Genomic DNA, 24,983 nt, shown 5'->3' with positions numbered 1-24,983 from the left:
GGTGAAAGAGAGCAGACAAAATCTGAAAGATAGCACACAACGCTGCTGTAAAACAAACCCAAACCAAACAACAGAAGTCACTGGGCTTCAGCTGGTAACATAGACGGGAAAGGAATTAGTATTGTTCTGCAATTAAACAGTTAATAAATCTGTTTCTTGATCTCTAAGGGATCAATTATTTATGTAGAAGTGATCGCCCACACATACTTCCAAAATAAGAATGGCTGTCATATTTGTAACTCTCAGCAGTTCACAGGTGGAACTCAAAGAATATGAGAAGAAAGCGATTTAGGAAACTAGGTAGCCAGGTAATGGAGGAAGAGTGCCAAGACAGCATTTGGGTGGGAAAAGAGGGAAAAGTATATTTACTCTGAAATCCATTTGGGAATTTAGTCAGTAAATTGGCAGTGGAATTACAGTTTTAGGGAAAGGCAGAATTTAGGATATGGTGAACAACGATATCCTAAGTAATTAGGATTTAGAAATCCTAAATTTCTAAAGAATTTAGGAATTAGAAAACAAATGAAGATCCTGTTTTCAGAGTTTGATGAATAGAGGTGATTGCTATGAGATTTCTGATCAGGAAGGTCCTGTGCTTTGGGTGATGGGTCAGTTATTCAATGTAATAGTAAAGAAGAAAGTTGCTATTGCTTCAAGAATTAAAAAAAAAAAAGACATTATAAGCAATATTCAATTCACTGCCACCTCTCCCAGCCAGTTATCAAGGCTAAGCTGGTCTATGCTCCCTCTCCCACTCCATTTACCTACTTAGGCTACCCCTTTTTAGCTTATTTTTCCTAATTAAACTTCTACAATTGTAGAATTCAATCTGATCTCACCTGTAAGAAAACAATATGATTTACAATCTGCTCCAAAACCCCACCCTCTGGACTCTGCTTGTCACACAAGTGTAAAAAATTCTATTATGCAGTCTAGAATAGAGTCGATTGAGAGCTGACCAAGAGACTCCAGGCAGAGCTTTCTTTTCTCTTCTCCTACCATCTCTAGGCCTTTCAGCCCAAGGTGCTTGGTCTCAAGGTAGGAAGCATTTCCTCTGAAAACCTCTCAACCCAGTGGGAAAGCACAGACTGCAGAAGCAGGCAGGCTGTCTTGTGGTTATGTCCTTTACTTGCTGAGTACCCTCGAGGCCCTGCTTCCTGATTATTCAAGGAAAGACTAAAATGCATCCTGTTTAATTTTAGTTTTAAATGTAATGTCATCTAAATTGCTGTAATTTGGTAATCTTCTACTGTCGAACTTATCAGGGTATTTGATAAGCAGACCACCTATGCCTGGCCTCTGCAGTATGCACTAAGTAACTATGTGCTGAATTAATAAACGAATGAATGAACTCTATCACTCAGCTAAATTCAGCAAATGTTTATTGAGCACTTGATACTTTGAGCATCTTTTCTTCTCTATCCTAATGTAATGGTTTGACCTAATAACTGCTGGAGATAACCTTTATTTTTAGGAGATCTAGTCACTAAGATGAGGAGGTGAGGCTGATGTCATGAGGATGTAGACAGGTGCTCTCATACCTGATATAATTTTAAGGGGGCCAAAATGATCTCAACTCTTCTCCCTCCAAAAATTCATTTGCTTGGTTCCTGAAATTCCACAATAGTTCCTTTAACTTTAGAAGAATAAACAACAACAGCTATCACCACCAGCAAAACTTCCCTCACTTCAGTCCCAATTAAGTGCAAGGTGGCCCTAAGCTTTATCATTAAAATTTTATATGCATTCTTTTTTAAGATGACCAGGTTTATCAGATGCTTAAAAACATACACCCTTCAGTGAGGGGAGAGTTGATAAAGTCTGAGAACCCTGGACATCCCAGCTGGGAAAGGGGCAGAGGAGCACGCAGACAAATGAGAGGATAAACATGAATCTCTAAGGTTGGTGGGTCCAACAGAGATAAAGTGCAGCTTCCTAACTTTGCCTGGAACTCTTTCTGAATTTCAGAGGCCTTAGGGTGATACACTGCATATCCCCTTACTTACCTTCTTTTCTCTGAAGACTAGACTTCACTTATCTGCCCAGATTAGTCCTTATCTTTTTAAGTAGCCCAGGGGAATTCATATTATAAATGTAAAGAATAAATGGATAAAGCACAGAACAGGAAACATGTAAATTTGAGGAAAAGAGTGATAAACTGCTTTGAAAGGGGACTCACCCACACTTCTGCCTCAGGCTGGTGTGAGGAGGAGAAGTGGTTCCGTTTCAGTCTCTCACTGATATTAGGAACTGTAGGAGGTCCCTTACCATGCCTGGGCAGGGTTGGGGGGTGGGTAGCATGCGACTAATAAAGAAGATGGGTGGTGAGTGGAAGGCCCTATATTTCCTTACCAGCCTCTCTCCTGGTAGACACAGATTTCTAATTGACTGCAACTTTCTGTCCTTTCAGCCATCAATGGGATGATCTACAACTTGCCCGGCCTGAGAATGTATGAGCAAGAGTGGGTGAGGCTGCACCTGCTGAACTTAGGCGGCTCCCGAGACATTCACGTGGTTCACTTTCATGGCCAGACCTTGCTAGAAAACGGCACTCAACAGCACCAGTTAGGGGTTTGGCCCCTTATGCCTGGTAAAATTCTTGGCAGTGGAAAAAGGTCCCAGTAACAAATGGCGAGGCTGTAACTTAGCATCTGTAACTCTCTCCCATTCCCTCTTTGTGCATCTCCTTCCAAAGCAGTCATGCATGGGCTCTGACATGGATCCTGGGCAAAGCTATATTCCAAAACTGCAGCAGAGTACAGAAGACTCAGCCAGCGTCTGCGCTGTTTGCAGCACAGCGCAGACTAAATCTCCAGACCAGCTTGGTTCTACAGAGATGCTGTGTTTAGTGCAGGTTCTCCCAAGCTATTATGTGTCAAGCAGGCCGGGTCTTAAGCAGATTACAAAATGAATCCCACAAGGATCAGGCATCTAAAACATTCTGTTGGGCAGAAATCAGAGACTAACCAGGATTTCAGTGTTCTTGAATTCTACTCCTCAGTCTTATCACTCTGATATCTTTGGGCTGTCGAAATCTGAATCTTAAACTGACTTATGAAGTGAAGAATATATTTTTAAATGATTATAAAAGCCAAAGAAAAATTAGTATTTAAATCTTTTCATATGCAAAATAATGACTAGATTTAAACAAACTACAACCATCAAAAATGATTTTTATTTCCCAGCGAATTGCTTGTAGGTGTGTATTGATTGTAGCTGTGTGAGTAGGAGTGTGTTTGGTGCCATTGATCCTCAAACTGTAGTAGGCATAATAAAAACTTACAAAGCTGGTTAAAATGCAGATGCTTTGATCTGGTGGAACTTGAGCAGGAACCCAGCAGTCTGCATTTTTAATAAGCAGCCTACCTTCCACAAATGGTATCTGAGAAGCTAGTCAAGGCAATTCCTTGATAGGATTTTGAGTGGGGAAGTTGCTGTGTGAATCAGCCTCAGAAGTAGGCACACTAGTCCAAACAGGCCCGATGTGGTTAAGGATGGGGGAAGAGAGACTCCCCAGGTGGCGCAAGGGGTAAAGAACCCGCCTACCAATGCAGGATAAATGGGTTTGATCCCTGGGTTGGGAAGATCCCCTGGATGAGGGCATGGCAGCCCACTCCAGTATTCTTGCCTGGAGAATTCCATGACAGAGGAGCCTTGTGGGCTACAGTCCATGGGGTCATAAAAGAATTGGACAAAACTGAGCGACTAAAATTGGAGAAGGAAATGGCAGCCCACTCCAGTGTTCTTGCCTGGAGAATCCCAGGGACGGGGGAGCCTGGCGGGCTGCCGTCTATGGGGTTGCACGGAGTCGGACACGATTGAAGTGACTTAGCAGCAGCAGCAGGAGAGCAACTAAAACAACAACAAATCACACACGGAGTAAGCTGGAGCCTCACAGCAGGAGGTTCCTTGAAACTTCTGCCTATCTGGGGCTGCGCACACTCAGAAGGGTTGAACACGTGAAACAAGTGCTGAACAAATCTGCTGAACAAACAAAAATAATTACAGTGTATGTAGTTTCTTGTGTTTGGAATAAGGAATGTACTTATTGCTGGCATACACCCTGGAAAATGGGATTGTCCTGCTGCTAAGGGTCATTAGCAAACTCAGGCCCTTCAGCCTTTAGTTTGACACACCCCAATAGGACACTACAGAAAGAATGACTGAAGCGACTTAGCACTCTCACACACGGGGGGAAAAGGGGATTCTGTTTGCAACACACCAGTTTCTCATTAACAAAGCTATCAGAAGCCACTCTATTAAAATCAGGGACAGAAAGGGTTAGGTCAGGCTCACCCCTAACTTCTCACCAAGTATTACCAGATCAGTTATCCCTTCCACAAGCCTGGGAGAAGTGGGTCAGGGAACTGGCCCACTTAAATCTTCACACCTAACACCTGCATTAGAGATTAGAAGGCTGGAGATCTTTTTTTAGTGTGTCTGAGGAGGAGGGCCATCAGCTATTACTTTTTATTCACAATCTAGGAAATGGTCACAAATCATAGTCGATAGAATATAAGTATTAACTGGTGGTAGGAAATGTTAAATACCAGAATGAATAATCAGAGGTTTCAGAAATTTCATTCTTTCAGTGCTTTTTTGAAACAATGTTTGTACACCTCTATCTAAAATGTAAACTTCATAGAAAAAAATGAAACATGAGGGAAGGATGTTTTATTTTTATTTTCTCACGTAAAAAAGAAAAACTAGAAAAATGAAGAGAAGGAAAAATGTACAATATTTGTGAGGCCCAATGACTATCATTCAAGGTTGCTTTGATAAACTGCATTATGTATGGGTTAACTTGTAACATGACATTTAGATAAATGAAAAATTTCTTTTTGTAAGGGGTATTGGAGATTTTTTAAGGTCCCAGGGCAATTTGTTTTTAGTGAGTGTGTGTGTGTTGTTGTTTGTTTTGATACACCTGTAATATTGTCTAAAGAGAAACGGCTAACTCAAGTTATATTCTAAATCACTTGCTATGCAGAGATTTTAGGATTCTTTGATAGGAGTCAACCAGTGTTAGCCTGTTAATCTTTGGGTATGCAATGTTGCCTTTTATTTTAGGTTCATTTAAAACTCTTGAAATGAAGGCATCAAAACCTGGCTGGTGGCTCCTAGACACAGAAGTTGGAGAAATTCAGAGAGCAGGGATGCAGACACCATTTCTCATCGTAGACAGAGGTATCATCTAAGAGCCACATTATTTTTTTGTTTTAGCAGAAGAGTACCTGTTCCTAGAATATCACCAAGTTTTAGGTTGGAAATATTCAACTCTGAGAACTCTGACATAACAGAGGCATGATCTGTAGCAGTAATTGCTTTTATTCTGACCTAGAGTCTGACTATACTGCAAACATCAGTCTGCCAGGAATCTTAAACTAAATGGTTCAAACCAAAGGCATCCCTCTCATTTGCTGAAGCGAAATAAAGCATCCTCCTTTGTGATTCGTGAACCATGGGAAAGCACATGTGAGAAATTCTCCAGATTTCTAGAGTAGAGGAAGGGAAAGATACCAGGAATTCAGCTATGACCAAGATAGTCACTGAACTTGGCATTTTGGTATTCAAGAAACACAGTTTCTATCTGTCCATCCACTAATCCAGCCAGCCAGTTAGCCAGCACTTATTAAGCACCTGTTGAGTACCAAGCACTGTGTCAACATCCAAATAGCTCAGTGGCTAGCATTCTCTTCTTTGTTTTGAGAACACAGTCTTATGAAGGGTAGTACTTAATATTGTAAAATGGCTTATTTTAAGATACAAAAAGATGGAAAATCAATTTAAAAACTATTTGCACTTCCGGATAAGTTGTTTTCCACTAAGGTGTCATTAATTTTCATTTCTATTAAATATCAGTCTTGCCAGTGCGTTTATGATTTTATGATCAGACATATTTAAGTCAGCTGCCACACAGATAGGTGAAAACAAACTAATTACTGACCCAGAAGAGGTATATCTTTAGCCATGGAGATTTTACTTTGTTATATGTGCTTTCTAAGCAAAGTTTATTCATTGTTCTATTTCTTGTAGAATGTAAGATGCCAATGGGACTAAGCACTGGCCTGATAGCTGACTCACAGATCCAGGCTTCTGAGTTTTGGGGTAAGTAGTAGCGTCATAGCCTGTGAAAGGGACCTCCCACAGTTGTGCTGTATACAGCCTGCAAAACCATATGTGATGACCCTTCCTCCATGGGTCATTGCTCCCCTCAAGGCTTTTTTCTACCACATTTTGATAGTAAGAGAGCAGTAAAATATCTAATTACTGACCCCCCAGAGATATAATCTCTAGCCATGGAACTTTACTTTGTTATGTGTATTTTCTAAGCAGAATTTACTCATCACTGATTTTTTTATAGACTGTAAAGGTGTCAATGGGACTAAACTGTGTAATATTCCAGCCAGAACCACAGGGTCTTACAGGCAACATAATATAGCTCCCATTAATAGACCTCTTTGCTGTGTCAACCATTCATCTGTTCAAGAAATTTTTTGTTCACCCACTGTGCATCACAAACTCCTCAATTTCCTCTCTTTGCCTTCAAACTCTTGCCAAGATCAAGAGGTCAAATGTAAAGGATCATGCATGTGTACAAGCTAAGTCTGTTCAGTCATGTCTGACTCTTTGTGACCCTATGGACTGTAGCCCTCTCTCTGTCCATGGGATTCTCCATGGACTGGAGAATACTGGAGTAGGTTGCCATTTCCTCCTCCAGGGGGAAAGGATTGTGAGGCTCCCATAAATCTGCCCCATATCTTTCTGTTAGGCAGGCACACTCAGCAGAAACCACATGAGCAAAACTGAGAAAAAATAAACATGACCTATATTCAAGAAAAGGGGGTGGGTGGTGGTTGACAGCTGTCCAAGCACAGGCCTGAAACCAAGATTTCATCATCAGGGATTGACTTAGTAGCTGAGGCCTGTTTCCATTGCCTGGTTTCCTAACTAAAACCGACGTTCCTTTAGAAATCTGATTTTCCACTGGGACTAAATTCACTTGAGAAATTGCTAGTTGGATGTTCATTTTAATTCTGAATAAATTATTTTCTTCCTTTGTATTTAGGTTATTGGGAACCCAAATTAGCAAGATTAAACAATGGTGGATCATACAATGCTTGGATCGCAGAAAAACTTTCAACAGAATTTAACCCTCAACCTTGGATCCAGGTATGTCTTACTAACCTGATAATGCATGCATGCTCAGTCATGTCCAACTCTTTGCGACCCCATGGACTGTGGCCCACCAGGCTCCTCTGTCCATGGGATTCTCCAGGCAAGAATACTGGAGTGGTTTGCCATTTCCTCCTCTAGGGGTCTTCCCGACCCAAGGATTGAACCCCTGGCTCCTGCCTTGCCTGAGCCACCTGGGAAGCCCCAACCTGATAATAGTTACTACTATTGTAATAATAAAAATGACAGTGGTTTAATAATTTCTTCTTGTCGTTCTTGCAATGCTGTTAGGGGAAATGGCAATTACGAGGTGCTAGGCAGCATTCTAAGTACTTTACATACTCAAAACCTGTGACATCAGTTCTAGCAATATCCGGTTTTATAGATGAAACAAACTAAGATATGGAGGGATTAACTAACTTCCCAATGTCACACACAACTAATTTCTGGTTGAGTTTGGGTTCAAATTCAGGTATCCTGTGTTCAAATATGGATTGCACCTAGCCATTTTATTAGTTTGATTGCTGTTATTTTGTTTTAAAGAAAGTTAGCTGTACAGTGACTTCAGGCAGTGTGTATGTGACTTGTTGACAAGGATAGTTCTGCTCAGTGGCTTTGCTATATTGCAGGTAGACATGCAAAAGGAAGTCCTGCTCACAGGGATCCAGACCCAGGGCGCCAAACACTACCTGAAGCCCTACTACACTACCGAGTTCTGTGTGGCTTACAGCTCTGATCAGAAAAACTGGCGGATCTTCAAAGGGAACAGCACAAAGAATGTGATGGTCTGTGGGCACTGCTGTTTCTTCCCAAGCCTAGGGTTACTATATCTTTTTGAAAAATACCTTTTGGGTGTTATAAATACAAACGGCATTTTTAGTGTTTTATGAAGAAAAGTGGTAAAGTGATGCGTTTGTATATTATAAACTAAAAAAATAACCTTAACTTCTAAAATTTCAAAACTCCATAAAACTTGCAAGAAGAATCTCTTTATCATCAAACTAAGTATCCAAACTTCTCAGATTGGCAGATGATATATAGCAGAATATCTGGTTGTGTGCCTTAAAGAGCCCATGCTAAAATTGGGCCACCGATTTTTGATTTCGCTCTCACATTTTATTTTGTTCTTTAGTTCAGTGTAACTGAAGGAAGCCCCAAGTGAAGGAAATAGTAGTGTTACTACGAGCAATGCTGTGAGGTAGTGATTCCCATGTTTCTTTTTTTTTTTTTTGCTGCCATGCCCGAGGAGTGACGTTCCCCTGCTGGATCTTCCAAAGGATCTTCTCACTGGGTTATTCCCAATGACCCAATTATTTCAACCCCAATCCTTCCCCTCCTCCCTATCCCCTCTCTCCAAAGAAAGCTATCTGAGTACAAGGATCGGTCCACCATTATTATACTAATAACCCTGAATCACTTTCATTTTTTTCTGTGAATCGTTTACTATTTTACTATCTTCTATGTCATCATTTAGCTATTTCTTATAATAAATCATTTGCACTATAACCTCAGAAGAGATCATGAAAACCTTAAATTATGAGTCTTAGCAATCAGTATTGCAGAGAGAACACAGATTAAAGCTTAAAGATTTTTGCATCTATGTTTGCGAGGGTTATCTGTGCATAGTTTTGTTTCTACTGTCCTTTAGTTTCATAACATAAATTAGGTATGCTCTTCTATTTTCTGGAAGAGATTATCTAGTATTGATGTTAATTCTTTAAACTTTTGGTATAATTCACCAGTAAAAGCCACGTGGACCTGGAGATTTCTTTTCTGGGACTTTTTAGATTATGAATTCATTTTTTTAAATAGTTACATGTTATTCAGATTATCTATTTCATTTTGGGCGAATTGGGATAGTTTGTGTTTTCTCAGTCACTTGAGTCATTTCTTCTAAGATGTTAAATATACATGTACAGGTTATTTGTATTATCCCCTTACTGTCCTTTTGATTTGTGTAGGGTCTGTAGTGATATTGCCTATTTCACTTATGATACTGGTAACATGAATCTCTTCTCTTTTTTGCTTTATCAGTCTTATTACAGATTTGCCAATTTTCTTTAATCTTTTAAAAGAACTGGCCCTTTGTTTGATTGCTCTTATCTATTGCTTTTCTATTTTCAATGCTACTGATATCTGCTCTTATCTTTGATTTTCCTTGGCTCTTTCTGACACTGCTCTGCCAGGGAAGGGGGATGGGACACAGCCTCTTTACTGCCAGGTAGAGGTCACAGTCCATTCTCCATTTGGCCTCCTCTGTTGACACGTGAGCTGGGACCCCTCTCCTCCTTGCAAATAGGTAGGGATGGAATGGTCTCCACTGACACTACAAGAGTGAGAGCCTTATTATAGGACAGAAGAGATGGAAATCCGGGGTCTCTATTTTGTTTTCTCTGACACAACTCCAGTGACAGTGTTGGGGTGCCTCATTACAGTCTCATGAGCATGCGGGTCTAGGTTCCCCATCTAGCCTTTGCAGCTGTTGGCAGGGAAGGGGACACAGTGTTTTCTGACCTATGGTGTTTGGCTTAAAGTAGAACAGTTGTTGCCTACAAGTTTTCAGTCTTGCTAGACTGCCTTTTCCTGGTCCTGAGGCCAGAGAAAAAATGCTTTCGCTGTTTATTTTATTTTTGTTTGTATGTTTGTCTGTACCTATTGGTGGCTCCTGATTCCCGGCTCCCTTACTTATAAGTCTGTATATGAGGCAAAAAGAAAACCCAGGGGACTGACAACGTGTTGTTCCTTGGGTCCTGAGAACTCTAGCCAGTCTGCCTTCTCTTCTCCACCTTTCAGAGTCTTTCTATCTATGTTTTCAATTGTACTCAGTAGGAGGAACAGGGCAAAATTCATCTATACTATCTTCCTGAAGTAGAAGTCTTCCCAATTATCTTTTAAGACCAAATTAATTTGACTCAGGCTACCTGAAAACGTAATATTACAATATTAAATTGGATGGAAATTTTATTATAAAATCACTTTATGGATAATTGTTACATAACTAAAATTTCCTCTTTTCCTCTAGTATTTTGGTGGCAATTCAGATGCTTCTACAATCAAAGAGAATCAGATTGACCCACCTGTTGTGGCTAGATACATTAGGATCTCTCCAACTAGATCCTATAACAAACCTGCCCTTCGATTGGAACTGCAAGGTTGTGAGGTTAATGGTAAGGAACACAGATGCATTATTTTCTTGCTCAGTTCAGTTCAGTCTCTCAGTAGTGTCCAACTCTTTGCGACCCCATGGACATTTTTTCACTGCTATTCATCAAATCAAAAATTGGGGCATATGGGAGAATGAGTAGAATTTTTAGTTTTCTCCAATTACTAAGGCTCCTAGAAAACACAGGTTCCATTCAAGGAATGATCTAGACTGAGGCTGGTTCTAGCAGCCAGAGGGCAGGCACCATCTCTCTGAACAATGTTTGGACCATATGGACACTGCTCTGACCCTCCAAAGAAGGACCCTAGCAAAGCATGACCTCCACCAGCCCACTTTCAATAAGAATTGAGAGTCAAACTGGGTCTGACCCTTCTAAAAGCCTTCCAACCAGGTCACTCAGACTTTAATATAATAAAAGTGTCTTGCAACATTACTGGATATATTAGGTATTCAATAATTGTTTTTGAGAACTAAATCTGCTTCCCAACTTCCTGAAACGTTGGTTGAACTCTGTATTCTGTTTCACATTCTATGTAGGTACCCAAGCCTTTTCTAAGTAAGTTTCAGTTTTTCAAGGGATGTAATGTGACCTGTGGTACATATAAATCTAGGCAATCATAAATGGCAATAATAAAATTCTTCTATATATAATAAGATGTTTAAGGTGCTCATCAAACATTCTTCTCTCTTAAAGTGGTACTTTCTGACATTTTTTACTTAAAAGCATGTATAGAATATAACCTTAGTCTCACAGTCCGCAGTTAAAGAATGAAACAGACCACCCTGGGCTTGGCTGATCCAGGCACCACCAAGTTGCTCAAGGGCTGAGGGAGGAGGGAGATCAATATACAAACATACCTAAAACTTGCTGCAGCACACCTACTGGGAAGGTACAGCACCTTCTCTCAGGGTAGAGGGGAAAAGTACAGCTCACAGTGGAGAAAGTAACTGAACCTTGGAATCAGTTTCTTATCAAAGCAGACAATAATACAATAAACTCTTGATATTCATGAGGGATATGGAAAGGGTATTTTACCCATGCCCAGATAACCATGGTATATAACATCCTCCACATAAAATGCAAATTTTGTATAAGCAGGAAAACTTGAAACAGCTCCATAGTATAGCGTGTGCATGCTCAGTTGTGTCTGATTCTTTACGACCCCATGAACTGCTCATCAGGCTCCTTGGTCCATGGAATTTTCCAGGCAAGAATACTGGAGTGGATTACCATTTCTCCCTCCAGGGGGATCTTCCCAACCCAGGGATCAAACCCATATCTCCTGCATTAGCAGGCAGATTCTTTGCCACTGAGCCACGTGGGAAGCCCTGAAACAGCTCTTTAAGTCATTATTTTTTTCCTTTCCATATGGTCTATGATGTGAACTGGTCGTTTGTTCAGGTCATAGAGTCAAGCTACCCTAAAATGTGACATTCAACAATGCTAGTCTGTTTAAAACCTCCATTTTCTATACAAGAAGCATTCCTTATAAGATCTCTTCACTTTCTTGATGTTTATATAATTAGTATCTATGATAGACATTCTTCTTTTAAGCCTCTTTTTTCTTGAAGAAATTAAGGTATCACTTCAAGAAAATGTCTACATGATTTACTAGCAAGAACAAAGTGTCTTGTCTCTGTGATACTTTATACATAGGGGCTTCCTGGGTGGCTCAGATGGTAAAGAAACAGCCCGCAATGTAGGAGACCCGGGTTTGATCCCTGGGTTGAGATTTCCTGGAGAAGGGAATGGTTAGCCACTGCAGTATTCTTGCCTGGAGAATCCCATGGACAGAGGAGCCTGGCAGGCTACAGTCCAATTGGTGAAGGGTAGGACATGACTGAGCAACTAACACTTTCACTTTCATGTATATACATGGATGTTTTACTCCTTGGAAGAAAAGTGATGACCAACCTAGATAGTATATTCAGAAGCAGAGACATTACTTGGCCGACTAAGGTTCGTCTAGTCAAGGCTATGGTTTTTCCTGTGGTCATGTATGGATGTGAGAGTTGGACTGTGAAGAAGGCTGAGCGCTGAAGAATTGATGCTTTTGAACTGTGGTGTTGGAGAAGACTCTTGAGAGTGCCTTGGACTGCAAGGAGATCCAACCAGTCCATTCTGAAGGAGATCAACCCTGGGATTTCTTTGGAAGGAATGATGCTAAAGCTGAAACTCCAGTACTTCGGCCACCTCATGCGAAGAGTTGACTCATTGGAAAAGACTCTGATGCTGGGAGGGATTGGGGGCAGGAGGAGAAGGGGACGACAGAGGATGAGATGGCTGGATGGCATCACGGACTCGATGGACGTGAGTCTGAGTGAACTCCGGGAGATGGTGATGGACAGGGAGGCCTGGCGTGCTGCGATTCATGGGGTCGCAAAGAGTCAGACATGATTGAGCGACTGAACTGAACTGAACTTAGGAATATTGTCTACCTGAAAGCAGAGACCAAAGTTTCCATGATTCTCTGAAGGAGGGAAATGAGTTTAGATGTTTAGAACATGGCATTTGATGTCAGACTGCCTGGGCTCAAATCTAGTTTCTGATTCTTTGACCAGTGTTACTTTAGTCAAGTTTCTTTTTCTTGCTGTGCTTGTTTTTTCATTTGTAAAATGGAGCTATTTAAGAGCATTAAGTAATACATGTATAGACGGAAAACATTGCTGTGATGGTTGTTTTGTTGTTACTTAGCAGTAATATTATTTGTCTCCGCTGAAGTACAAAATACAGCAAAGGACTATCGGTGGCATGTAAATAATCACATTACTTTTCTCTTGACAGGATGCTCCACACCGCTGGGTATGGAAAGTGGAAAGATAGAAAACAAGCAAATCACTGCTTCTTCGTTTAAAAAGTCTTGGTGGGGAAATTACTGGGGACCCTTCCTTGCTCGTCTTAATGCCCAGGGCCGTGTAAATGCCTGGCAAGCTAAGGTAAACTGTCCCCTGTGAATGGAGTTCTCTTAGTCTTTCTGAAGAAAGCATAGGCCCTCACTCCAGGGAACATGGGAACCTGGGAAGCCAGAAGATCCTCCCTTGTTTCTACAGAGTATGATACTATGTCTGAAAACGAAGATGTGTGTTGTGTTGACAGTTTTAGCTCAGAGAGAAGTTATCATCTGTGTGGTCTTGATTTAGACTAGGGACGGGCAAAACTTTTCTGCAGAGGGCCAGATAATATTTTAGGCTTTGTGAGTCATACATTCTCTGTCATAATTACTCAACTCTACCACTGTTGCAGGAAGCAGTCATCAACAATATGTAAATGAATGAGCATGGCTGCGTTCCAATAAAACTTTACAAAATCAGGCAGTAGGCCAGACTGGGCCTTGGGCTGTATTTTGCCAGCTCCTGATTGAGACAACTTACATTATCAGTAAATGATTGAGATTTGTACCATCTTCTCTTCTTTGGTTCCCTCCACAATCTAGCACTATCCTTTATTTTCTTAAGAGTGTCATTTAAATTTTTTTGTTCCTGTATTTTCAGAACTCTGTAACATTCTTTTACAATGGTGACATGATAAAATGCTGCCAAACCAGGTTTTTAAATCTGTGATCTAAGTTTTATAAACACCTCACAGAGAGTTATATTGCCCTAGATGTTAGCCCATTGAGCAATTAAGGTAACTTAGTTCTAGGGTAACTATTAATATTGACTCATATTTATTTCATTCTTCAACTGACCTGGAAAATCAGAAAACCATAAGAAATCAGAACAGTCCGGTCAATCAACGTAAGCCAAGTTCCCTATTTTCTATCCACCTAATGCTCTCTCTTGGAGAAGGCAATGGCAACCCACTCCAGTACTCTTGCCTGGAAAATCCCATGAATGGAGGAGCCTGGTAGGCTGCAGTCCATGGAGTTGCTAGGAGTCAGACACGACTGAGCGACTTCACTTTCACTTTTCACTTTCATGCATCGGAGAAGGAAATGGCAACCCACACCAGTGTTCTTGCCTGGAGAATCCTAGGGACGGGGGAGCCTGGTAGGCTGCCGTCTCTGGGGTCGCACAGAGTCGGACATGACTGAAGCGACTTAGCAGCAGCAGCAGCAGCAATGCTCTCTCTTAAGAAAGTGAAAGTCGCTCAGTCATGTCCAACTATACAGTCCATGGAATTCTCCAGGCAAGAATACTGGAGCCTTTTCGCTTCTCCAGGGGATCTTCCCAACCCAGTGATCGAACCCAGGTCTCCTGCGTTGCAGAAAAATTCTTTACCAGCTGAGCCACAAGGGAAGCCCAAGAATACTGGAGGGGGTAGCCTATCCCTTTTCCAGTGGATCTTTCTGACCCAGGAATTGAACCTGGGTCTCCTGCATTGTAGGCAGATTCTTTATCAACTGAGCTATCAGTTGATAGCTCAGGAAAGCCCCTCTCTTAAGAAAGCTACACTCCAGTTCCCTGGACTCTCTATAGAATCCCATGTCCTAATCTTAAATTAGGCCACCAGAAAGGAAAAGGGAGTTGTCTGGTGCAAGTGGAGTAAACAAGAGTTTGGACCCCATCTTAGGGCTTCCCAGGTGGCCCTAGTGGTAAAGAATCCACTTGCCAGTGCAGGAGACATAAGAGATGGAAGTTTGATCCCTGGGTTGGGAAGATCCCCTGGAGGAGGGCATGGCAGCCCACTGCAGTATTCTTGCCCGGAGAATCTCAAGGATAGAGGAGCCTGGTGGGCTATAGTCAATGGAGTCACAAAGAGTCAGATGCACTGAAGAGACTTAGCACAGACTCCATTTGGATAGTCTCAGGGACCAATGTCTGTGCCCTGAAATTCATTTCTCAACTACCATAGAGTCACAGAATGTTAGAAAGGCAAGGGGTTTTTACAAAGCATCTGGCCCAGAGTTTCCTCTTAGGTCTAAACACATGCATCCATGCTAAGTTGCTTCAGTCGTGTGCAACCCTGTGACTCTATGGGTTGCAGTCTGTGACTCTGCGGATTGTAGCCAAGCCTAACCACAAAGGAAGTTAAATAATTTTAGTTTAGCCTGGTGGCAGAATCAGGAATCCCACTCTCCAAATAAACAGATCTGTGGTCCTTGTACCATCTGAAGCAACCCAAGTACTCATTTTGCAATTTTGCAAAAGGGGAGAACTGAGACCCACAGAAATTAATAAAAGTGACAGTATTATATAACATTTTTATTTAATTTCTATAATATAAATAGTGAAGTGAAAGTCACTCAGTCGTGTCTGACTCTGCGACCCCATGGACTGTATAGTGCAATTCTCCAGGCCAGAATACTGGAGTGGGTAGCTGTTCCCTTACTCCAGGGGATCTTTCCAACCCAGGGATCAAACCCAGGTCTCCCACATTGCAGGAAGATTCTTTACCAGCTGAGCCACAAGGGAAACCCAAGAATACTGGAGTGGGTAGCCTATCCCTTCTCCAGCAGATCTTCCTGACCCAGGAATTGAACCGGGGTCTCCTGCAATGCAGGCGGATTCTTTACCAGCTGAGCTACCAGAAAAGCCCTATAATATAAATAGTGAAAGTGAGATCGCTCAGTCGTGTCCGACTCTTTGCAACCCCGTGGACTGTAGCCCACCAGGCTCCACTGTCCATTGGATTCTCCAGGCAAGAATACTGGAGTGGGTTGCCATTTCCTTCTCCAGGGTATCTTCCTGACCCAGGGATCAAACCCAGGTCTCCTGCATTGCAGGCAGATGCTTTAACCTCTGAGCCACCAGGGAAGCCCCATAATATAAATAAGATAATAAAAAATAATAATTCCCTGGCAATCCAGTGATAAGCACCCTGTACTTTCCCTGCAGATGCATGGGTTTGATCTCTGGTTAGGGAACTAAGATCCCACATGCCATGCAAGGCAGCCAGGGAATTTTAGGTCAGAACTATTTGTTTCACTTAACCATCAATTAGTATAAAATGTCTTTTATAGAGCTCCTTTAGAGAGGCTGAAAGTCCAAACCAGGCATGTGCAGGTATGTGCACAAGTGTCTCTATCTGTTTTATGGTAGAGACAAAAAGATATATACCTACAAAAATCTTCTAGTTACTTATATGCATGCTGTATCATTCACACAACCTTCAGTTCATTTCAGTTGCTCAGTAGTGTCCGACTCTTTGTGACCCCATGAATTGCAGCATGCCAGCTCTCCCTGTCTTTCACCAACTCCTAGAGTTCACACAAACTCACGTCCATCGAGTAGGTGATGCCATCCAACCATCTCATCCTCTGTCATCCCCTTCTCCTCCTGCCCCCAATCCCTCCCAGCATCAGTCTTTTCCAATGAGTCAACTCTTCACATGAGGTGGCCAAAGTATTGGAGTTTCAGCTTTAGCATCATTCCTTCCAAAGAACAGCCAGGATTGATATCCTTTAGAATGGATTGGTTGGATGTCCTTGCAGTCCAAGGGACTCTCAAGAGTCTTCTCCAACTCCACAGTTCAAAAGCATCAATTCTACACAACCTTGAAAACACACTAAAACACCAGCAGATGTCACTACAGTGTGTTACAAAATTAGCCCAAATTATCTAATACAGTACATTTAATTAATTTGCTTTAAAAATACAGTAACGTGATTGTAGCATATGTGTATACACATACAGCCATATATATATGAGTGATGTTGAGAAAATATATATTGGTTATTTCATATAGAATTGAACACTACATTGTTGTTTAGTTGCTAAATCGTGTCTGACTCTTTGAGACCCCAGGGATTGCAGCCCACCAGGCTCCTCTGTCCATGGGATTCTCCAGGCAAGAACACTGGAGTGGGTTGCAATTTCCTCCTCCAGGGGATATTCCTTACCCAGGGATTGAACCTGCGTCGATCCACATTGGCAGGAGGATTCTTTACCACTGAGCCACTAGGGAAGCCCAAATGAGACTATGGGCCAGGATAAATCTCCCAAAGATGAAAATTAATCTCAAGTTATTCCAAAACTCAATTAGTCTTTCTGATCTTCTTTCTCTAAGCACCTAATGCCAAACATGTGATTAGGCATTTTGTTTAGGCCAGAGACAAGACAACTACTATGGCATGTCCAGCCCTGGGTGTAGCTTTATCAAGTCTCTCAAATAACATGTTTATTTGAAATATCAGAAAAGAAGAAATTGGACCTCTTCTCCTATTGACATTTGACATTATCAATGGAAAGAAAACTGGGGCTTTTCTAAAATAAGTAAGAGAAAGTATACTATCTAGTTCTTTCCCAAATAACGTCAATAATATCATCATAGTATTTAATTCTTTTCTTTTCATTGGGGTAAAAGTTGCATAATATAAAGCATACTATTTTAAGCCGTATTTACCTGTGCAGTTCAGTGAACTAAGTACATTCACATAATTGTACAACTCTCACCATCATCCAGCTCCCAAATTTTTCACCTTCTTAGACTGAAATTCTGTCCCCATTAAACACTAACTCCCTATTTCTCTTCCCCACCCCTCCTCACCCTATGGCCCCTGACATCTATCAATATACTTTCTGACTCTATGACTTTGACCATTCTAGGCATCTCGTGTAAGGGGAATCAAACAGTATTTGCACTTAATGTATACTGCAATGCATTTTATACTATACCATCATAGTATTTTAAACCAACTTGCTTAAGAGGAAAATATTTAGATAATTTAGCAATTGACTTTTTTCCTCAGATAAAATATATTTATTTTTTGAGCTCCATCTGTGTGCCATACATTGTGTTTAGTACCTGGAAACAAAGCTAAGTCCCTGCCCTCAAAGAGTAAGGAATACAAGTAAACAAATAACTATTGTCCAATGGGTAAAATATTTCAGAAGTTTCTAAACATGCTGATGATAAATGAGAAGGAACAGGGGAGGATTCTAGGAGAAAGGGAATTCTCAGGGATGAGACAGAAAAGAAATCCTTTGACCTCAATGCATTTCTGAGTATTTCGATCTAAAAAAAAGCAAAGGTTTTAACCTCTGTCTTACCCATTGTTCTAATCATTTTCATAGGCAAACAACAACAATCAGTGGTTACAAATTGATCTGCTCAAAATCAAGAAGATAACTGCGATTGTAACACAAGGTTGCAAGTCTCTGTCATCTGAAATGTATGTGAAGAGCTACACCATCCACTACAGTGACCAGGGCATGGACTGGAAACCTTACAGGGAGAAATCCTCCATGGTGGACAAGGTACAGAGAGATCTTGGCAAAAAGAAAACAATTTGAAAACTGCTGTGATGAGACCAATACCTCAAATTTGCAACTAGCTCTTGTGTTTGATAAGTGTGCATTGATGTGCATCACTCCTTACGTCTTCTAAGTCCTGGACCTGGTCTTGGGACAGGGACCATGTATACTTTCTTTCTGTTTTGACTGAGCCACCTGCAAAATAATGAGAACGACAGGGGATGGTGTGAAGTTTAACTGTCTCTGATTGAGGAAGATGGTGAAAGAAAGGGTCATCTCAGCCTGCTTGGGCTGTGTAATGAATTACCACAGCCTGGGTGACAAACAAAAAGCACTTATTCCACACAGTTCTGGAGGCTAGAATCCTAGATCCGGGTGCCACCATGGGCAGGTTTTTGGTGCAGGCAGTCTTCCTTGCTGTGCCTTCCTATGGCCTTCCTCGGTGTGTGCACACACAGAGGGAGATGCCATGAAGGCCCTACCCCCATTCCTAGTCCTAATCACCTTTCAAAGGCCCCACCTGCCAATATCACCTCATTGAGAACGAGGGTTTGAAGACATGAATTTTGGAAGGACAAAAACGTACAATCTATAACAGGGGTCTACAAAACCTACCATATTAGCATTGGCACCCCACTCCAGTACTGTTGCCTGGAAAATCCCATGGACGGAGCCTGGTAGGCTGCAGTCCTTGGGGTCACTAAGGGTCGGACACGACTGAAGTGACTTAGCAGCAGCAGAAAACCTACCATCTTAGCATTAGCTTAGTTATACTTGTTACTCACGTCTGATCAAATACCTATGGCCATATTCCTTTCTGTGCCATACTGTTACTAGGCAGAAAACAATTGTTATCCTTCCCCACGAGGAGATTAATTTCTTGCAAGATGAACTACTCCATCACACTCTTAAATTCCTAGCTATGTGGATTTAAAATCTTACTAGAGGCAAAGCTAAGGAGATGAGCCAAATATTCCAGGAAAGGGAACTGGGCTGAAACCAGTAGGAAGGGGAACACAGGAGTAGGGGATGGATGTTTACTGGGTGCTCATCATGGACCCGGCCCTTATCTTAGTTAATGGGTTTGAATCTCTCTTTCTCTCTCTAAACCCCTGGTTTGTTTCTGTTGGGTTGGTTTATTTCTCACTGTATCAGGATGTTCTCATAGTAGGGTAAGCATCATTTTGATAAACAAATAGTGACTCAGTCTCTGATGTGTGTACATCTTGGGGAACTTTCTGGGAATGACAAAAGCACACCTCAAACTCAGTTTAGTTGAGGATGTAGGGCATATGACAGAAAGGATATTAATACATAAAAATGTGTGATTGCATTTTATTTGAAATGTTAGTAATAACTAACCATAATCATTAGCTATTACTAACATTTAAAATAAAATGCAACCCTGCGTTTTTATGCTTATTATCTGGTGCTTAATAAACACTTGTCATATGTTGACATGCTCTTAAAATCTTCACAACAACTTCTACTAGGTAAAATCTATTATCTCCATTTGGCCAATGAGGAAAAAACAGAAAATCAAAGTCTATAAGTAATTTGCTCAAAGTCACATAACTACAAGGAGGCTAAAGGTGGAGATGTATTTGTGGCTGCTTCACAGCACCATATCAGATTTCTTTATTTTTTCCTATTTCAACTCAGATCATTGGAGAGGTGATATCCCTAAAGAGGCATGTCTGGAGTGAGATTTCATAACTGACTGAGGATCATCTTTGTGATAAGTTGTATGTGTTCATTGATAGACAAAAAATTACCTGTAAGATTTTTTTAACTGAAATACAGTTGATGTACAATATTATGTTAGTTTCAGTTATAAGATTTCCATACTCATTATGCCATCATTAAAGAGTTTCTCATATTTTGCTTTCAGATTTTTGAAGGAAATAATAATGTCAGAGGACATGTGAAGAACTTTTTCAGCCCACCAATCATCTCCAGGTTTATACGCATCATTCCTAAAACGTGGAATCAGAGTATTGCACTTCGTTTGGAACTCTTTGGCTGTGATATTTACTAGAATTGAATATTTTAAAAGATAGGAGGGACTTAATGATATCAAACCACTCAGAGTGGGCAATGCATTTTGTAGCTATTTTAAGTATTAAAAATTTTCCATTATTTCTCTTTTTTCTATTAGAGAATAAAATTTTATATGTGAAACCTTTATGATATAACTCCTGATAACACTAAGTAAGATGATGACTATTATTTCTGCATTAATTTGAATATAGATAGGAAAACACCAAGAACCAACAAGAAAAGGCTTTTATTTCACTGATTAAAAATTATATCTAAAGTAATATTCATATGATTAACATTCTTCATTATAGTTTTCTTAAATGCTATACACATTAATAAAAGAAGTATTACTTCCTTAAACCACTCATAAACCCGGATAACTTTCATTCCTACATTTTCCCTTAAAAGAGCTATGATTTAAGAGTATAGGAAAAAAACAGTATTTCTAAATGTTTTGCTTATCTTGACAATGGAGGAAAAAAAAAATCTTACTGCATGAAAGAACAAGTATTTAAAATGCCCTGTCTTCCTCACATGACAATGATTGTTCTGACCCTCCAGGAGTAAAGATAAAAGTAAGCATGTTTTCAGCGGTCCCGCCAGACTTGTGACTCTGGCCTGGTTTCCCTTGGGACTGATTGCATACATTGATGTTCAGGGTTAGGTTAATAGGACAGGTCTAAAATAAACATGGGATGGCTGAATGTGTAACCTTAATTGCATTCTAGCTGGTACTATTAAATACATGGCACACTGTTTCAAACATAGGCTTCCCTCAGTTTAGTTCAGTTCAGTTCAGTCGCTCAGTCCTGTCCAACTCTTTGCAACCCCATGAATCACAGCATGCCAGGCCTCCCTGTCCATCACCAACTCCCGGAGTTCACTCAGACTCACATCCATCGAGTCAGTGATGCCATCCAGCCATCTCATCCTCTGTCGTCCCCTTCTCCTCCTGCCCCCAATCCCTCCCAACAGCAGAGTCTTTTCCAATGAGTCAACTCTTCGCATGAGGTGGCCAGAGTACTGGAGTTTCAACTTTAGCATCATTCCTTCCAAAGAAATTCCAGGGCTGATCTCCTTCAGAATGGACTGGTTGGATCTCCTTGCAGTCCAAGGGACTCTCAAGAGTCTTCTCCAACACCACAGTTCAAAAGCATCAATTCTTTGGTGCTCTGCTTTCTTCACATTCATACATGACCACTGGAAAAACCATAGCCTTGACTAGACAGACCTTAGTCGGCAAAGTAATGTCTCTGCTTTTGAATATGCTATCTAGGTTGGTCATAACTTTCCTTCCAAGGAGTACGTGTCTTTTAATTTCATGGCTGCAATCACCATCTACAGTGATTTTGGAGCCCAAGAAAATAAAGTCTGGCACTGTTTCCACTGTTTCCCCATCTATTTCCCATGAAGTGATGGGACCAGATGCCATGATCTTCGTTTTCTGAATGTTGAGCTTTAAGCCAACTTTTTCACTCTCCTCTTTCACTTTCATCAAGAGGCTTTTTAGTTCCTCTTCACTTTCTGCCATAAGGGTGGTGTCATCTGCATATCTGAGGTTATTGATATTTCTCCCGGGAATCTTGATTCCAGCTTGTGCTTCTTCCAGCCCAGCATTTCTCATGATGTATTCTACGTATAAGTTAAATAAGCAGGGTGACAATATACAGCCTTGATGTACTCCTTTTCCTACTTGGAACCAGTCTCCCCTAAAAAAAGGCAAATACCCGTTGAACAGATCACTGGAATTCTTGGCCCAAATGCAGTTGTTCCTGCTAGACCTGGCTCCAGGCAAACAGCTGAAATTCTCAGTTCCCTTCTCCTTATGGCCCCAGCCTCTACTTCTCACTTCCTCCTCCTCCTTTCCCTTCCCCTTTCAAGCACTCCCTTCCTTGGGAACTTGGCATCTCACGGTTTTACAGATACTGTGAGACTGGGTAACCTTCTGGTAGCCTCTAAGTCACATGAGAGAGAATCACTGGTGAGGGTATCTATTTTAGTGGAACAAACCACCCCAAAACTTCGTGCTTAAAACAGCCACGGATTTATTATTGCTCCTGATTCTGTAGGCTGACTCGGCACAGTTAACTTTACTTGGGGTCTCTAGTCATCAGGAGACTGACCTCAGTGTTGGGACAGCTGGTCCATTGTCCCTCTCCAGGTAGTTTCAGATTCTCTCATTACATGGCTTATCCACATGGTCTGTTCACTTGGTGCCTCCAACACTTGAGCTAGACTTCTTATACCATGATAGAGGCTCCCCAAAGCAAGAGATCAAGAGGTAGGAAGCAGAAGCTGCCAGTCCTTTTAAAGCTAAGCCCAGAACGGCACAGCCTCACTACTGCTGTATTCTACTCATTCACATAAGTCACAGGCCAGTCTAGATTCAATGTAGGATGTCACGACACAAAGGTGTTTCTAGGAGATGTAAGTCATTGGGAGCCTCTTCAGATAATAACTCTGAGTTACCTATTGCCCCTCTGACTGGGGTGAGCATTATGAATGTATTCAAAAGCTTCAAACATCCACAAAACATTGACTTTCATTTTTATGTTTAAAAATTTTCATTTTTGAGGCATAGTTGAAAAATAAAACAGAAATATATTTAAAGTGTATATGTTGGTTTGATATATGTGTGCATTGTAAAAGGATTCCCACCACTAAGTTAATTAACATCCCCACCACCTCACAGTTACTTTTTTTTTTCTTAAGAGACTACTGAAGATCTAATCTTCAGTTCAGTTCAGCTCAGTCGCTCAGTCGTGTCCGACTCTTTGTGACCCCATGAATCGCAGCATGCCAGGCTTCCTTGTCCATCACCAATACCCGGAGTTCACCCAAACTCATGTGTATCGAGTTGGTGATGCCATCCAGTCATCTCATCCTCTGTTGTCCCTTCTCCTTCTGCTCCCAATCCCTCCCAGCATCAGAGTCTTTTCCAATGAGTTAACTTTTCCCATGAGGTGGCCAGAGTATTGGAGTTTCAGCCTCAGCATCAGTCCTTCCAATGAACACCCAGGACTAGTCTCCTTTAGAATGGACTGCTTGGATCCCCTTGAAGTCCAAGGGACTTGCAAGAGTCTTCTCCAGCACCACAGTTCAAAAGCATCAATTCTTTGGCGCTCAGCTTTCTTCACAGTCCAATTCTCACATCCATACATGACCACTGGAAAAACCATAGCCTTGACTAGATGGACCTTTGTTGGCAGAGTAATGTCTCTGCTTTCTAATGTGCTATCTAGGTTGGTCATAACTTTCCTTCCAAGGAGAGAGCATCTTTTAATTTCATGGCTGCAATCACCATCTGAAGTGATGTTCAGTTCAGTTCAGTTCAGTCGCTCAGTCTTGTCTGACTCTTTGCGACCCCATGAATTGCAGCACACCAGGCCTCCCTGTCCATCACCATCTCCCGGAGTTCACTCAGAATCACGTTCATCGAGTCTGTGATGCCATCCAGCCATCTCATCCTCTGTCATCCCGTTCTCCTCCTGCCCCCAATCCCTCCCAGCATCAGAGTCTTTTCCAATGCGTCAACTCTTTGCATGAGGTGGCCAAAGTACTGGAGTTTCAGCTTTAGCATCATTCCTTCCAAAGAAATCCCAGGGCTGATCTCCTTCAGAATGGACTGGTTGGATCTCCTTGCAGTCCAAGGGACTCTCAAGTTGGAGCCCCCAAAAATAAAGTCTGACACTGTTTCCTCATCTATTTCCCATGAAGTGATGGGACCAGATGCCATGATCTTCGTTTTCTGAATGTTGATCTTTAAGCCAACTTTTTCACTTTCCTCTTTCACTTTCATTCTAGATGAAAAAATCCTCTAGGGCTTTTTAGTTCCTCTTCACTTTCTGCCATAAGGGTGGTGTCATCTGCATATCTGAGGTTACTGATATTTCTCCCAGCAGTCTTGATTCCAGCTTGTGCTTCTTCCAGCCCAGCATTTCTCATGATGTACTCTGCATAGAAGTTAAATAAGCAGGGTGACAATATACAGCCTTGACGTACTCCTTTTCCTATTTGGAACCAGTCTGTTGTTCCATGTCCAGTTCTAACTGTTGCTTCCTGACTTGCATATAGGTTTCTCAAGAGGCAGGTCAGATGGTCTGGTATTCCCATCTCTTTCAGAATTTTCCACAGTTTATTGTGATCCACACAGCCAGAGGCTTTGGCATAGTCAATAAAGCAGAAATAGATGTTTTTCTGGAATTCTCTTGCTTTTTTGATGATCCATCTTAGCAAATTTCAATTATACAACACAATGTTATTGACTGTAGTCACCATGCTATAATGATGGTCCTCAAATTTTAATCATCTTAACAGTACCTTTCATCCTCTTCCTATTTCCTCTACCAGCAAGCCCCTGGCAACCACCATTCTACTCCTTATAAGCTTGACTTTTTTAAAGGATTCCACATGTAAGTAATACCTTGCAGTACTTGTCTTTCTCTGTCTAGCTTACTTCACTTAGAAT

General features: G+C 41.3%; 1 protein-coding gene across 1 annotated transcript in view; it reads left to right on the top strand.

Moving 5' to 3' along the window:
• Positions 1–20,878, top strand: part of F5 (coagulation factor V) — a 75,009-nt gene extending 54,131 nt beyond the window's left edge. Inside the window, exons 17-25 of the mRNA XM_018060286.1 lie at positions 2,411–2,590; positions 5,071–5,187; positions 6,037–6,108; positions 7,070–7,173; positions 7,806–7,961; positions 10,199–10,343; positions 13,125–13,276; positions 18,296–18,478; positions 20,367–20,878. Coding sequence (XP_017915775.1) covers positions 2,411–2,590; positions 5,071–5,187; positions 6,037–6,108; positions 7,070–7,173; positions 7,806–7,961; positions 10,199–10,343; positions 13,125–13,276; positions 18,296–18,478; positions 20,367–20,513 — 1,256 coding nt within the window. The 3' untranslated portion in view covers positions 20,514–20,878. The remainder of the gene's footprint in view (positions 1–2,410; positions 2,591–5,070; positions 5,188–6,036; positions 6,109–7,069; positions 7,174–7,805; positions 7,962–10,198; positions 10,344–13,124; positions 13,277–18,295; positions 18,479–20,366) is intronic.

Source organism: Capra hircus, chromosome 16 (genome assembly GCF_001704415.2).
Source record: "Capra hircus breed San Clemente chromosome 16, ASM170441v1, whole genome shotgun sequence".
NCBI lineage: Eukaryota > Metazoa > Chordata > Mammalia > Artiodactyla > Bovidae > Capra > Capra hircus.
Note: the sequence above shows the minus strand (reverse complement) of the source record. Positions and strands in the feature narration are given on the sequence as shown.